At 42.5% G+C, this 15,856-nt stretch overlaps 1 protein-coding gene across 3 annotated transcripts in view; it reads left to right on the forward strand.

Moving 5' to 3' along the window:
- The window catches only part of FMN1 (formin 1), a 376,423-nt gene that overhangs the window by 86,438 nt on the left and 274,129 nt on the right, over positions 1-15,856 (forward strand). The window contains exons 1-2 of one of the 3 annotated variants that reach the window (XM_081830844.1): positions 3,404-5,217; positions 6,836-6,953. In XM_081830844.1, the coding sequence (XP_081686970.1) occupies positions 3,841-5,217; positions 6,836-6,953 (1,495 nt within the window). In that variant the 5' untranslated portion in view covers positions 3,404-3,840. Of the gene's footprint in view, positions 1-3,403; positions 5,218-6,832; positions 6,954-15,856 lie in introns of those variants that run through there. The other 2 variants (XM_031024804.2, XM_081830845.1) reach the window with 2 other exon arrangements.

The following is a 15,856-nucleotide window of genomic DNA, read 5'->3' on the forward strand; positions in this document are numbered from 1 at the left end:
TATTTGCTGTTCTTTCTCCAGCTCCTTTAGGTGAAGGGTTAGGTTGTGTATTTGAGACCTTTCTCGTTTCTTGAGAAAGGCTTGTATTGCTATATACTTTCCTCTTAGGACTGCCTTTGCTGCATCCCAAAGATTTTGAACAGCTGTGTGTTCATTTTGTTTCCATGAATTTTTTAAATTCTTCTTTAATTTCCTGGTTGACCCATTCATTCTTTAGTAGGATGCTCTTTAGCCTCCATGTATTTGAGTTCTTTCTGACTTTCCCCTTGTGATTGAGTTCTAGTTTCAAAGCATTGTGGTCTGAAAATATGCAGGGAATGATCCCAATCTTTTGGTACCGGTTGAGACCTGATTTGTGACCTAGGATGTGATCTATTCTGGAGAATGTTCCATGGGCACTAGAGAAGAATGTGTATTCCGTTGCTTTGGGATGCAATGTTCTGAATATGTCTGTGAAGTCCATCTGGTCCAGTGTGTTATTTAAAGTCTTTATTTCCTTGTTGATCGTTTGCTTAGATGATCTGTCCATTTCAGTGAGGGGGGTGTTAAAGTCCCCTACGTATTGTTGTCGATGTGTTTCTTTGCTTTTGTTATTAATTGGCTTATATAATTGGCTGATCCTATGTTAGGGGCATAGATATACCACTTTTTTTAATCTATTAATATATATGGTATAGATATATATATAAAATATATATTTTGTTGTATATATACCATATATATGGTGTATACATATGTAAATATAAATATTCTGTTATATGTATATTTCAGCCATAGAAAAGCATGAAATTTTGTCATTTGCAACAACATGGATAGAGCTAGAGAGTACAATGCTAAACAAAATAAGTCTGTTAGAGAAAGACAAATACCATATGATTTCCCTCATATGGAATTTAAGAAACAAAACAAATGAGCAAAGGAAAGAGAGAGACACACAGAGAGAGAAACATAAACTAAGAAACAGCCTCTGAACTATAGAGAATAAACTGTTGGTAACCAGAAGGGAGATGGGTGGGAGGATGGGGGGAAACAGTGGATGGGGATTAAAGAGTACACTTGTCATGATGAAAAATCAAGTAAAGTGATTTAAAACATTTGCAGGCTTCTTATTTGAACATTATGGTCAAACATTTTTCAATTCCTTAAATGACCAGCAATAGTAACATTTCTCATAGTGTGAGAGAGTCTATATTCAAAGATCTATTTGAATTACCATGATGTTCTTTCTTACTCATCTTATTTAGATAGTCCCTGCTTGCTTTCATTCAGAATTGTTTTAGGGTCCACCTATTGCTATTCTGACTGAGTTTAGAGTATGAAGTACTTACAGTGTAAGAACAAAGTGTTGCCTCTTTCTTGGCTGATATCCCCTCTTAAACTTCATGTTTCACGAACGTGGAGGGCTGGAGTTTTCTTCGTCTTTATATCCCCAGAGCCTCGTACATAGTTGGTGTGTAAAAACGATGATTGGATGTATACATCTTTGTAATAGGATTATGTTTCATAAATGTAGGAGAATTGTATGGGGAGAGCCTCTTACTGTGTTTCAGTCTAGAGGACTCTGTGTCTTATCTGGAAATAGTACATAAGCCAGCTCAGAAACTTATTCTGGAAATCAGTAATTTGTTAGGTCTGAGAAAATGGAGACTTTCAGTTAAAAAGGATGACACAAAATAGGTGTCACATCTCTTCCTCACACTCCTGTGTTGGATGCTCTGTGTAGGGCTTAAGAAGACAGATCTTATGATCTGGTGTGGTGATTCCTTTCTTCCTCAGACTTGAAGAAGCAGAAGAAGTCTGATTTTTATCGATGGGCATTTCCTCTGGACAGGAAACTGTTCTGAGACTTAAATGGTGCCGATAAACTTTTCTGTGTGTCATCATGGCCTTTTGATTAAGTGTGCCCTAATTAGTAATCCCAAACCCACGAGCCTCAGGAGCAAGTGGGAAAGTCTCCATTTAGACACAAGGTCAAATCAGGGACCGGAAGTGACCTCTTAACTTTCCCCTAGGGATTGGTGGGATATTATAATATGTACTCTTTTGTGTGTGAGGGTTCCTTTTGAATGCATTGCTAGAAATGTGTTGCAATCAGAATTTCTCAGTATTAATACTTTTGGGGGAACATGATTCAAGTCATCAGTGTGATATTCACAGCCGTTCCCTGTTGCAGACCAACTAAGATTGTTGTTTTGCTTGTGGCTACAGCTTCTCTTTTGCAGAATAAATTGCTGTTTGTGTTTAACACTTGGGCTCCATCTTCTTGCAGCTTTGCTCAGAGAGCCGGTGATTACTTTTAAGCCAGTTTGACTGTCCTGATCCAGCGCAGTAACTTGTCCATCGCGGGTGCTTGCTAAATGCCTGCTGACTGGACAGGATTTGAAAAACACTGAGACCTTCAGGTAGGACAGGAAGCTGTCCCAAGAAGCAGCTAGCTATGCAGCTAGGAAACAGAGCTATAATTTTTCCACATCCTTGGTTGCCAGGTTCCCAGCATATAATCAGAGTGTTGGAAACTACCTTGAGCTGATGTTTGGTGGTGATTTCGTCCGTCCTGTTCTTGTTTTAGGCAAATTGGGTCTGTGACAGAAACCTGACTGACAGAGACCTTTCAAATGTCTTGCTCTTTAGGGGAATGTGGCTCCTTGGGGACCTTTGCTGAATCGCTTTGCCTAACAAGGCAGGTTGTGTGTTACCTTGTAGCAAGCCAGGTTTCACTTAGTTGGTTGGATCGCTGAAGCAGAGAGGGGTGCCCTTCGGCCACCAGGATTCCTAAGGAAACCAGGAAGTTAGAGCTGCTGAGCAGAAGCCTGAGGTTGGCACAGAGCATGTGGAGGGTAATCATTCCTGCCGGGCCGGGGCTGTTTACTCTGCTGGCCTAAGGCTGGTGGACACTGGGCGTGGTGGGCGTGCTAGCCTCAGTACCTGTTTGTAGAACAGTGAGACACCAGGGCAGAGCTAAAACAGCAGTAATCTGAAACCAGTCCTGTTGGTTCCCCCTCACCCCCTGGCCCGGCAGCTAAAATCTGCATTCCAGATGAGACCTGCAGGGAAGCGGAAGAAAGCATTAAAAAAAAAAAAAAAGAAGCTTCAAGAGCAGTAAATTACTGCTTTTGAGAGTTCTGGGCATTTTGAAATCATCTATTTCTTTACTTGCTTTTCTTTGCTTTGGGTTTTGTAAGTGACTGTTGATCTGTGTGTGCTGCTAGGTTTTTTGGCTTGGATGGCGTCCAGGCTGCCGACCAAAATTTAGATGGCAAAAGGGAGCTCCTCAAAAGCGTTTCAGTCAATTTCTGCTGATTCACTTTTGAATTTCTTGGGCTGCTGGGCGAAGGGGGGTGGGGGTCAAGGGCTGTCAGGATCTGCTTGCCGGCTCAGCACGCTCTGGAGCCTCCCTTGCTCACCAATGAGGAAGTTGAAAGCTACCGGGAGGCACTGGGGCGGAGCTCACAGCGAAGTCCTGGGCCGGGATGACTCGGGGCAGGCTGACTTTCCCTCCGACAAAAACCCTTTTGTCCACGGGAATAAATACGGAAGTCCCAGAGGAGCAGCCTCCCCAGTTCGTGTGTAGTAAGGTGTGCAGCCTCAGCGGCGTCTGGCCATAAAGCTCCGCGGACTTCTCACAGCTGGCCCCGGAGCGGACCATCCTCGCCCACACCCCGGAAGGAGGGCCCAGTAAGTGACCTGAAAGAGACCAAGTGTGCTTGCTCTGCGGCTGAGTCAGGCTGCCGGGTCCTGTTGCTCCCTGTCCTGTAAGTTCAGAGCCGATGGTGTGGATAAACTGAGGGAGCAGGGAAAAGTGACAAAAGTCAAAACCTGCACCGAGGGCATTGCCGAGACATGGAGGACGCTGGAGACTCTCTGAATGGCAGTGATGATGTCTCGGAACCAGAAAAACCTGAAGCCAGACTTGAAGTGGCTCAGTCGATCCTGAGCAAGTTCTCTATGAAAACTTTGTTTGGGTTTACAAGTAAGTGGGACTCTGTGAAGCCTGATGAGAAAGACGCGGTACTGAAGGCATTCCACAGTTTAGTTGTGGATCCTGTACCTCAGCGGGATGATCCCAGCCAGGGCTCGGATTGCCAGGCGGCAGAGGCACGGGTTCTACCTGACCTTGGAAATGATGGCAAGACTGCAGGGGTGGAGCCGGAGTCAGAGGGAAATCAAGGAATAGCAGGTTCAGGGATTTCTCTCCCTGGGCAAGAGCTGCTCCCACTCAGTACTCAGAGTGTGGACAGAGACGATGTCATTTTGGTCCGTGGGACCCTTGTGAACACCACCAGTGATTCCGACTCTGATGATGGTGGCCAGCAGCCAGAAGAGGGAAGCAACACCAGCCGCCCACAGTCCCCCAGTGTTTTAACTGAGCCATCTCAGGATCCCAAAGAAAAGCCATGTGACTGTAGGGAAAATAGCACCACTGGGGAAAGGGATGATGCAGAGCTCTGTGCAGAAGGTCCTCAGAGGACTCCATCTGAGATAAGTAGCAAACCGCAACTTGGTGATGGTAGCCTTCAGACAGAGCACAGCCCCACCCAAGGACAAGCTGCAGAAGAAAGTTCCCCAGTCCTCCCCGTGGTAACAGACCAGAACTTGAGTGTCGGTGTCACCGAGAATGCCTTGTCTAAAAAAGAAGTCCCCGGAGAGAAGTCATTGCAGCTTCCAGCCTTTTTTAGCGGGCTTCGTGTGCTCAAGAAGGGCGCTACAGGTGAGGGAGGGAAGACCATCACTGAAATTAAACCAAAGGATGGCGACCTGGCTTTGCTCAAATTGACACAGCCTGTTCAGAAGTCCTTAGCGCAGGCAGGGCCTCAGACAGTGAAGACTGGGGAGAAGACAACTGACCCGAAGGCCACTCCCACTCTCCTGGAGCAGCTCTCTCAGCTGTTCATCCTTGACATGCCCAAAGCGGAAGTGAAGGCAGAAGACCCCGAGCAGCCCAGGAAGGAGGAGATGGGCTGCAGTGCTGCCCAGGAGAGCCAGAGCAGCCCCAGTGGAGCCCAGACCCGGGGTGGAGAGGTCAAGCCAAAGCCTCCAGAGACAGCCCTCGAGGCCTTTAAAGCCATATTCGTTCGCCCCCCCAAAAAGGGGACCACAGCTGACACCTCTGAGCTGGAAGCTCTCAAGCGTAAGATGAAGCATGAGAAGGAGTCCCTAAGAGCTGTGTTTGAAAGATCCAGGTCAAGGCCAGGGGATGGCTCCTCTGATTCCAAAAGCGTATGTAGAATTGGGTTTGGGGTTTTGTCATAAGATGCAATGCTGCTGTATTTCTTTTTCAGGTTTCCTGTCGAAGTGAATCCCAGTTACCTATTGTTAGTGAGTCTCTTCTAGGTGAAAGAGGATTATGATCAAATCGTCCTCGAAAGGAGTATGGAGTTAAACTAGCGATTTCTGTCCTCCTTATATTTTTCTGGAGTGTCGTAAGAGGGATATACATAAAGATGTGAGGGCAGAAAGGGAAAACTGTCACTCTGAGTTTAAACATTAATAGTAGATGTTCTTTTCTTTTTTAAGATTTTATTTATTTATTTGAGAGAGAGAGAGAACATGAGAGAACACAGCGGTGGAGAGGGAGAAGCAGGGAGCCTGATGTGGGGCTCAATCCCAGGACTCGGGGATCATGACCTGAGCCGAAGGCAGCCTCTTAAATGACTGAGCCACCCAGGTGCCCCAAGAGTACATGTTCTTATAAAAAACTAAACAGCACACAGAAGCAATGCAATAGGGAGATAGAACCCACATTTCCTCACCTCTTAATTATACCTCTGCAAAAATTCTATTTTAACTTTGAAAGTCTGCCGTTTGGCGATATATGTGTTTGTGATATGATTAAAATGTTCCGTGTTCATTACAAGGCATCCTGATCGCTGGGTTTCGATTGAGGCCTGGTTTAAATTCTAACTCTGCCATTTACTGGCTGGGTGACCTTGATCACCTCAGAGCCTCCATCCCCTCATCCACAAGATGAAGAAAATAACCCTTACCTTACACGGTAGTTGTGAAGAGTAAGTGAAGTTAGCACATGATAACCATCTAATTAGTGAATTAGTGTTACTGTTAGGAAAATTAATTCAGGTAATTTATAAAGACTAGCAAACACCTGTCCAGTAGATCTTAGATGTTCAGAACAATAGAATTTTAGTATCTACTCAGTCTGTAATTATCATTCCCTCTTATATAGTTGATCAGTTAAGGTGTTAAAAATTTAAAAATCTTTTGGAAACATTCCTAGGATGTAGTTGAAAATTAAACACAATACGGCATTCTCCTAGTTGTAAAAATCAACCCCTATAAAAGTGGCTTGAATATGAAGGCTATGTCATTTATTTAAAGGAAAGAAAAACGAATTGAAATCAATAGTGTCGAGTGCTTAGAGAAATGTATCTTGACCTACAGCTGGTGTTCATGGAAAATGCAAGACTAGTCTTTATATTATAAAGTACCCTGGAGTTGTTTGGGACTCACGTATCATCATTCCTATAAATGTACCTGATTACAGTGCATTTATATCTGCATCTTCAGCTCAAAGTTTGTGATTTCAAAAAAAATAGTTATATGATAAACATCATCTATTAATGGTTGTATCATACTTGGCCTTGAGGGGTTTTTTTTGTTTTGTTTTTTGTTTTGTTGTTTTTTCCACCCTTACTGATCACTTTACCTTTCTGGAAAAGGGTCACTCTGTAGTGAGACGTTTCAATTATAGTGAATGAGCGCAATGTGCAACTGGCCATTAACATTAATTTTGGAGTTAGAGGTAGCATGTTTTCAGGGGTTAATTCGCTCTGGCCACATTTCATGTAACGTATTCTTTTCTTTACCTGCTTTTCAGCAGCCCGACCACAGCCCCACTGAGCAGGACGATAGGACTCCGGGCAGACTCCAAGCTGTCTGGCCACCCCCGAAGACAAAAGACGCAGAAGAAAAAGTGGGATTGAAGTACACCGAAGCAGGTAATGTGAAAAGAAGCCAGGTACCCGTGGAACGAAGCCTTTGCTGCCATGGCTTTTGGTGCCAGTTCAGTCCTCCCAGAATTTGAGTTTTTGTTTCTCTGCAAAATGTAAGGCTGAACGCTTTTTGTTTTTTGGTTGTGCTGTTCAAGGGAACATTTGCACAATTATCATTAATGCATTTCTTAGAGATGAAAGGTGAAGGCCATGGAATGAATGAAGGGCGGCCAGTGTGGAAAGTAGAAGAACCTTTGGGGAACTAACAGAGCGGGTAGATTACACATTCCTCAGGAAGCAGGTGGTGGGCCCTCATACTGTTGCGAGCCGGCAGGGTTGCTTGAAGAGGTGGCGTATGAGTCTCCAGAGCTGCAATCTGATTTGTTGTTTGTCTTTGAGAATGCTTTCCAGCTACAGGAACCTTGTGTGGAGTGAATGTACAGAGACTGTATCAGTTACTCGTTCCCTTTTGTGAGACAAAGCTTTATTTAATGCATGGGCCAATTTTAAAGCAATCTAACTCTCTGGAAACCTTCCCAGGAGCTTTGCTTGAATATATTAAAATGGAATGGGCATTTAGATATTTTTACTCTACCTGACAGGTTCACACGAAATAAAAAAATAAGAATTAGAGGATGGTGTGTCTTAAATGAATATATGTGTTTATGCATCTCTGGTGAAACCTCTTTGTCTTCTTCCTGATATTTCAAGATTACCTATGCAGACTTATATTTTTCTGGTTGTCTTAGGGTATGTGTGTATATGAGGATCAGTCTATCCATTTAGAGAAAAATGCTTTCCGTTCCTATTCACTGATAGACAGAAATGGATCAAATTTGGGGTGGGTTAGTAGTACATGGTTTTTCTGCAGTATCATAAGTTACTTCAGTGATTGAGAACACAGATGCGTTTTGAGTTGGCAGTGAATCTTCAGTTCTACAACCTGATGGCTTTTAGCCTTGATTTATGCAATTGCAGACTTCTGACTATCCCAAGACATCGATTACTTCATAGCATTTGTTTTCTGCAGTGCTTGACTTTTAGAATGAAAAGTATCTTGGCCTTAGTGAAAAACAATATATAGCTGTTCCAGTCTTCTTACCTACAGTCGATTTTTCCAAAATTGGAGTGCTTGTTGTTACAATCATTGAACCATCTACCAAATTCTTTCTCATGATCGGGCACAGTTTGAACACTTAAAAGTACTGAAGTTTGCTTTAATGCAAAACCAAATTCTATGAGTTTCTTATTCCTAGTTTATATTGGTGACCTAAGTCCTGTTCCTACGAGTAGATTGCGGCAGTCTTCCTTGTAAGGATGTAATTTGCTAAGTAGAGAAGTTAGAGAAGTTATGACTCAATGTCATAAATGGTTTTTCAATCCACTTCAAGTAATATTTGGGGGGCATTTATACCTCTGCAAAAATTCCTTATTCCAGAAGCTCAGAGGAACACCATAGTTGACCTCATCGGTGGCTTTCCCAGTCTTGGCTTGTCATGATCTGTATTCTCAGAGCTTTCTAAGGTCTTGGATGAGATGGGGGAGGGCAGGACAGATCATGATAGTGCTGCGGGATGAGCTGTGATAGCACAGTGACCGAGAGGGCTGGCTGTGGTCTGAAGAAGACATCCAAGTCCCCAACCAGTTCCCACCGTGGCTGTGCTCCTTACCATGCTCCCCGGGCTGGTGCTCAGCTTCCTGAGAGCCTTCTAGGAGCTCCTTACTCTGCTGATGTCCTTTTGGTGGGTATCAGATAAGAGTAAGATACCCCTGCACCTGCAGTAAACTTTTTATTACCCCATTACTTCATATCAGCATAGGGTTGCCTTGTCATTTATTGCTAATTTTGAGGAAGTTAACACTTTCCTTGTGATTTTCTTCAACTGTTGTTGAGAAAACTGTTGGTTTATTATTTAAAGCATTTTGTGGTATTTCCATTGGTTTCCCTGCCTTTAGGGAGACATACAAAATCTGCTACTCTGCAGAGAGCACAGAAACAGCGAAATTAGATTCAACGTATTTCAAGGGGTTTGAAGGCTTATGCCTTTATATCTTCAATGCTTTTTATTTTTTTTTAAAGATTTTATTTATTTATTTGACAGAGAGAGAGACACAGCGAGAGAGGGAACACAAGCAGGGAGAGTGGGAGAGGGAAAAGCAGGCCTCCTGCCGAGCAGGGAGCCCGATGTGGGGCTCGACCCCAGGACCCTGGGATCATGACCCGACCTGAAGGCAGACGCTTAATGACTGAGCCACCCAGGTGCCCTGATTCTCTTTATTTTCCTGGGGTATACAAGAATCTAGTGTTCCTATTTCAAGTGTGTTGTTGGAATTCTGTGCTATCAACATTTAAGCCCAGTCCTTGGCAGAGCTGGGAGCGAGATCGTGTTTGTCATCATGCATTCGCCATTGTCCTTGTGCTGCCCTCAGCCACTTCAGACTTGCCACTGTTTGGATTTTCCTTTATAACACAGTTTGTCATTCAATGATTTTTTTTCCTGAGGGCTTAAGAGATCACCTAATACTATAAACTCACCTTTTGTTCACGGATAAAAAGAAAGCTGATATCAGAGAACCTGTCCCTTTAAACTATGACTTCCGGAGTTCTCTTAGTCATATGAGTGTAGCTGACTGCTGTTGCTGGCGCCCACTCCTAAGGAGGCTCTCTCTGCCACTTCCAGAGCCATCAGCATCATCTGTAGCTGCTGACACTGTAACTACCACCCTTGGCGGGTAAAGCCTCTGGCCCCTGAGAGCTTCCAATGATCACACTGTGATCACCATCAAGGGCACTTCCACTGTCAATATATGAGCTCTTGGAACTTTGGTGATGTGCCAGCTAAGAGAATTACCAGCCCCCTTCAGAGCTATCGTGCAGGGGACTTGTCACTGGTGCTGAAGTTGATCTCTTTTACTGAGGGGCCTCAGTATTAATTCACTGAGCCTGAACTTCTTTCCTCAAATGAGAGTGCATTACTTTCTCCCATCTCTTGTGCTGTGCTTTCTTACACTGTTATCTATGCAATCATGTTTTGTGTTTGGGATGCCTTGCAATAATTTGGACTGAAAACCTCTCCCCCCAGTCCTGGGAAATGGGATTGGGACAATCTGATGGACAGACCCCATATTCTTCTCAGAATTGTCTTTCCTTCTTTGGGTGTAAGAGTTGGCTCTTGAAACAACCTTGTGGGATGATCTTGTTTTTTTTAAGGAGAAATCTCTTTCAGTGAGCTCCTCATATCCTTAAATGGTTAATCAACTTAAATGGTTAATCAGTTGAGTCCATGCTACTTTACTGTGCTGCAAGACCAGAAACATCAGGATGCAGTAAACTTGATTAGCTTTTGAAGCTTGGGGCAAAGTAAAACTCAATCAGAGCAAAGTGAAAAGGTGTGTCGTGAAACATACAAGGGGGTACCTAAGAAAAATGTCTACCTTTATATTTGATGTGGCCAAAGCAATTCGTGTTGTGAGAAATAGATAACCAGTGTTCTCCCTCTGCTATTTCTCTTCTAATATGCTGTTCTGTACATGGCGAGGTGATATAAGGGTTAGTAACTTGCAAAACAACACAAAACAAAACTGGAAAGCACAAGGACCCTGGTATCATAGAATCATTGAATCATACCATTAACACAGGGTTGAACTTATTTTTATCTCAAGCATGAAAAAATTTATCTAAGCCATATTATGTCACTTTTGTTTCCATTTTGGTTTTTGAAGGATAAATGCACTTAGCCTTATTTTTTTTGATAATTACATATATTAATATATCAACCAGGGTGCTTTCAAGAATCAGGTGACCAACTCAAACTGGATGATTTGATTGAGAGTTTATTAGAACTCTTTACAAAGTTATGGGCAGGGCTTAGGGAAAGCACTAAGAGATAGAGCAACATCTGGTGCTACTAGCAGAAGGTTTTAAAGCCCTAGACTTGAAGGGGCAAGGGTAGGAGAAGCCACTGGGGAAACCCAGAATTTCAGAGGGAGGCTGAGTAGTATGGTGAGGGCTGCCCAACAGGAGTTGTGGCCCTCAGGAGAGGGATGAAGCCGATCCGCAGAGCCTTGCATTTGTGGATTCACAAATCCTTGACTTCCTGTCAAGTCAGGAAAGGAACTGGGAAATAAAGAGCCCAACTCTCTTCTTTGTCTTGTCTTCCCCATCACTGCCATTGGCCAAATCCAAAGACAAGTCCGAGGACTGGGAGCCACTTTATGCCATTCCTTTAGGGCAACAGGGTCCAGAATAGGGCACCAAAAGGGGAAGTGTGGATCTGGAGCAGCAAATACAGGATACCCAGCACAGTTACACTCCCAGAAGACTCCAGGTTAGAGAGGTTCCTCAATCTCTCAGTCGGCATGGAGAATTGGCACACATTTATCTCCATCACACCTGACCACACAGGGTTCTAATACAATGTCATGAAGAAAAAATCCTGTTTTTTAACCTGTGGGAGGATTATGTCTTTTACTTTAATCGATTCATAGAAAATATAATGGCCATCCTTCAGAGACTTGCTCTGTGAATACCTTCGTCACCTTAATGTAGAGAGTTTATTTACTGATCTCAGTTTATTTACTGATCTAAGTATTAAATGTTCCCCTATATTACAAAATAAAATAATGAATTTTGGAAATAACCAGAAATACCACAAAGCAAAAGAAACTTTCTGTAATTCTGTTTCATAGGGAAATCATTGCCAACATTTTGAATTATGAAAGGCCTATGTAAATTGAACACTTAAAAACTTTGTTTTTAATTTTTTTTTTTTAGATTTTATTTATTTATTTGACAGAGAGAGCACAAGTAGACAGAGTGGCAGGCAGAGGGAGAGGGAGAAGCAGGCCCCCCGCTGAGCAGGGAGCCCGATGCGGGACTCGATCCCAGGACCCCGGGATTATGACCTGAGCTGAAGGCAGATGCTTAACTGACTGAGCCACCCAGGCGCCCACTTAAAAACTTTTTGATCATCTTGTATAGGCTGCTTTTCACACTTGAAAATGTGACTGTATTTTTTGACTGCATTTTAACCATGATTATATTTATAGAGATTTAGTTTTTCAAGGTATTAAAAATAATGTAAAAATGGAAACAACACTTCTGTAAATATCTTTGTTCATAAATGTTTCATTAGGATAAATTTCTTGTGGTAGAATTGCTAAATGAAAGGGTATATGCCTTAATGTTTTCAATGTATATTAATTACCAAAGTTAATTTTTTATGTAAATATATTCAGTATGAAAACAGTACTTTTAAAGATTTTTATTCATTTATTTGAGAGAAAGCGAGAGAGAGCACAAGCCGGGGCGGGGGAGGGGGGAAGGGAGAAGCAGGCTCCCCACTGAGCAGGGAGCCCCACATGGGGCTCAGTCCCAGGACCCTGGGATCAAGACCTGAGCTGAAGGCAGATGCTTAACCAACTGAGCCACCCAGGTGCCCTGAAAACAGTACTTTTAAAACAATGAAAAAAAGTTTCTGTCTTTATTATTTATTTTTAATTTTACTTGTCTTGTCCAGTGTGAAAACATTTTAAATATTTGTATAGTCAAATCTATTTTCATTTTAATGTATAACTTTTCTTTTTTGGCTTAAGAAGCCCTCTCCTACTCAGATCACCTATATTTTCAAATTGCTTAAGTGATTTTTTTTTCTAACTTTTCCTTCTTTCCTTCCATTTTATATCAAAAATTGATTTTGGTGCATAGCTTGAGGTAGAAATCTAAGACCACTTTTTTCCCCTCAAGGTGCTAACTTTACAGCAGGCTTCTAGCATAGTTACTGTCTATGCTAAGCTTGGGAATGTTTCGGGCCTTCTGTGATACTTTGTATGGATGTCTTAATTATTTCAGCATTAAAACACATCTCAGGATCTGTTCAAGTTTTTATGCAATTTAAAAAAAAAAATGTTTTGGATTGCTTATTCTTCCAGAAAACCTTAGTTTACCTTGGTTTCAAAAGGATCTGTTTAGTATTTTTACTGCAATTGCATTATTTTATGAATTAATATGAAAGTAGAAATGAGAATTGAGATCTTGAAAATGCTTAGTATTTCTATTCAAGAACATATCTTCCAAAACTATTCAAATTTTCTTTTTTGACTCAGTAAAAAATATTGCCTGAATTTTTTCTAAATATATTCCTAGGCATGTTATCTTTAAAAAAAAACATGATATGAATTTTTAGCTCATGATTCATTTTTCCTAAAAGTCAGATGCATTTGTAAGAATCTAGTGGCTCAAGGAACACCAGCTCCGAGGCCAGGGCTGGACTGAGTGAAGGCCACATTTTGGACTGACTGACTGGCTGGCTGGCTGGCTGGCTGGCTGATACCAGGGGAACCTTACCTCTGTTTCACTCTGGTTAGTGATTCTGAATATTCTGAGGCTCCTTTTAAAAATCTAACAAAGATAGAAAGGTATGGAAGAAGACACTGCAGTTAATTTTGTATTCATTTCAGACTCTCCTACCCCTACCCCACTGCCATCCCTGGACTTACCCTTACCTCCCTATCCCCTCCTCCCCACCTCTCACCTCCCCAAGTTTAGATGAACCTTTGATTCAGAAGCTCAGCCCAGAGCTGGGCTTCCTTTCCTGTTCATCTCCTATTTTATATTATGAAGGAGAACCTGAAACATCTAATTATTTATTAGGAAATGTAAAAACCTATTATCATGGTGTGTGCCTCAGCATCTTGAGAGGAAATGAAGTTAATTATTGTGAGTTTTACATTAAAATGGTGTTGTACATTAAAATGGTACTATTTGGGAAACTGACAGTGACTTAATTACCCATGGAAGGAGAAAATACAATGAAGAAAAGCACTTATTTTTTCTGAAACAAAGTGAACTATGCTTTTTTGGTTTCTCTTCCAATATGCATCTGGAAAAGCTCTTCCCTCCACTGGCTGCAGCTCAGACCCAGCCTGGGGCTGGGGGTATGGCTCATGGGCTGCCCTGCTGAGAGTGAGCACTGTGGCTTTGGTAGAAAAGAGAACCAACCTAGCATGGCATCATGGGTATTGGGAGTGAGCAAGCTGTCGCCACATGCGGCATTTCTTGGGGCTTACTCACACCACTCAGAACCTTAGAGTAGCTCAGGAACATCCCTCTTTAGAATATTTTGGTTCAGATAGGGAAATAACCCATCCTTCAACTTAATAAAGATCCTCCTCCTTTCTGGTTTGTTTGTTTCTTTTCTTTTTTTTTTTTTAAGATTTTACTTATTTATTTGACAGAGAGAGAGACAGCGAGAGAGGGAACACAAGCAGGGGGAGTGGGAGAGGGAGAAGCAGGCCTCCCGCCAAGCAGGGAGCCTGATGCGGGGCTCGATCCCAGGACCCTGGGATCATGACCCTAGCCGAAGGCAGACGCTTAACGACTGAGCCACCCAGGAGCCCCTCTGGTTTGTTTCTAATTTGGGTTCCCTTGGTTATAAAGGATAGAGCTCTTGGCTACTCTTCCTAGTGAGTCAGACATCCTTGCCTCACCAGCAAGGGAGAGCTATAAATATCTTCGAATATTTTATTGGCTTACTATACTTTAAAAAACTTATCCATTCATAGCTAACAGGCTGTATTAGCTATGAATAGATTTTCCTTTAATGTCCTGTATCTAGGTAAATGATCCCAAGTGTCTTCTTTCACGGTCTAGACAATAGGTTTGTTCATTGTGTATTTATTTTATAGGCCTTTGTGACATGTCACCATCACTTGCATGGAGTTATGCTGATAGTCCAGAAAATTGGAAGCTGTACAGACTAAAAAGCAGGAAAGGCTTGTATTTTTGTGGCCATAGAAATAGGATGTACTGGGAAATGAGAGGTGATTATTCTAATATCAAGTGTGTTAGACTTCTACTTGCTACATAGCTGGGAGCTGTGGGGAGAGAGATGGGCTCTTCCAACACAAATGAGAGCTAAAGCTTGATATGAAGCAGGGGGAATCTCAAAATGTGGACCAGTGACTCAGGAATTTCGTGTTGTTTTCCAGGAAATATTAGTAAAGGTCTTTGGCTCGGGGGAGTAGAGGCAAGAGATTAAAATATAGAATCTGAAATTTTACAACATTAAAAACTGACAGCTGCAAGCATTTTAGAAATCATTTAGTTCATCGTATTCATTTTACATACGAGAGCCAAAGGGGTCGTGACTTCCTGAAAGATACACATAATTTTTTTTTAAAGATTTTATTTATTTGACAGATAGATAGAGAGCACAAGTAGGCAGAGTGGCAGGCACAGGGAGAGGGAGAAGCAGGCTCTCCACTTAGCAGGGAGCCGGACGTGGGACTCGATCCCAGGACCCTAGGATCATGACCTGAGCCGAAGGCAGCCACTTACCGGACTGAGCCACCGAGGCACCCCAACATACACATAATTAACAAGAGCTGGAATTACAATGGGAAGAGTGGAATGGCTGCTTCAAGTCAGGGAGGGGCTGGAGAGTGATGGGTTTTTTTGTTTTCTCCTACCAATGTACTAACATTTAAAAATCCAGCAAGAGAAACACATGGGGACCAGGAGCACTTAAGAATTATGATGGTTATTTAAAAAAAAAAAAAAAAAAGATGGGACCTGAGTGAGTCATTCTGTATAATAAAGGAGCTCATAGGCGTACCATACCAGCTCATAGCCACAAAAATTGACTGGGTCATTTCTTGTTCCCATTTTGACTCCTAAACATTTAAAAAGGGGAGTTTTTTTTTTTTTTTAAAGATTTTATTTATTTATTTGAGAGAGAGAATGAGAGAGAGCACATGAGAGGGGGGAGGGTCAGAGGGAGAAGCAGACCCCCCACCGAGCAGGGAGCCCGATGCGGGACTCGATCCTGGGACTCCAGGATCATGACCTGAGCCGAAGGCAGTCGCTTAACCAACTGAGCCACCCAGGCGCCCTTTTTTTTTTTTTTTTT

The sequence above is a fragment of the Leptonychotes weddellii genome, chromosome 9 (genome assembly GCF_054177405.1).
Source record: "Leptonychotes weddellii isolate Sample4059 chromosome 9, ASM5417740v2, whole genome shotgun sequence".
Taxonomy (NCBI): domain Eukaryota; kingdom Metazoa; phylum Chordata; class Mammalia; order Carnivora; family Phocidae; genus Leptonychotes; species Leptonychotes weddellii.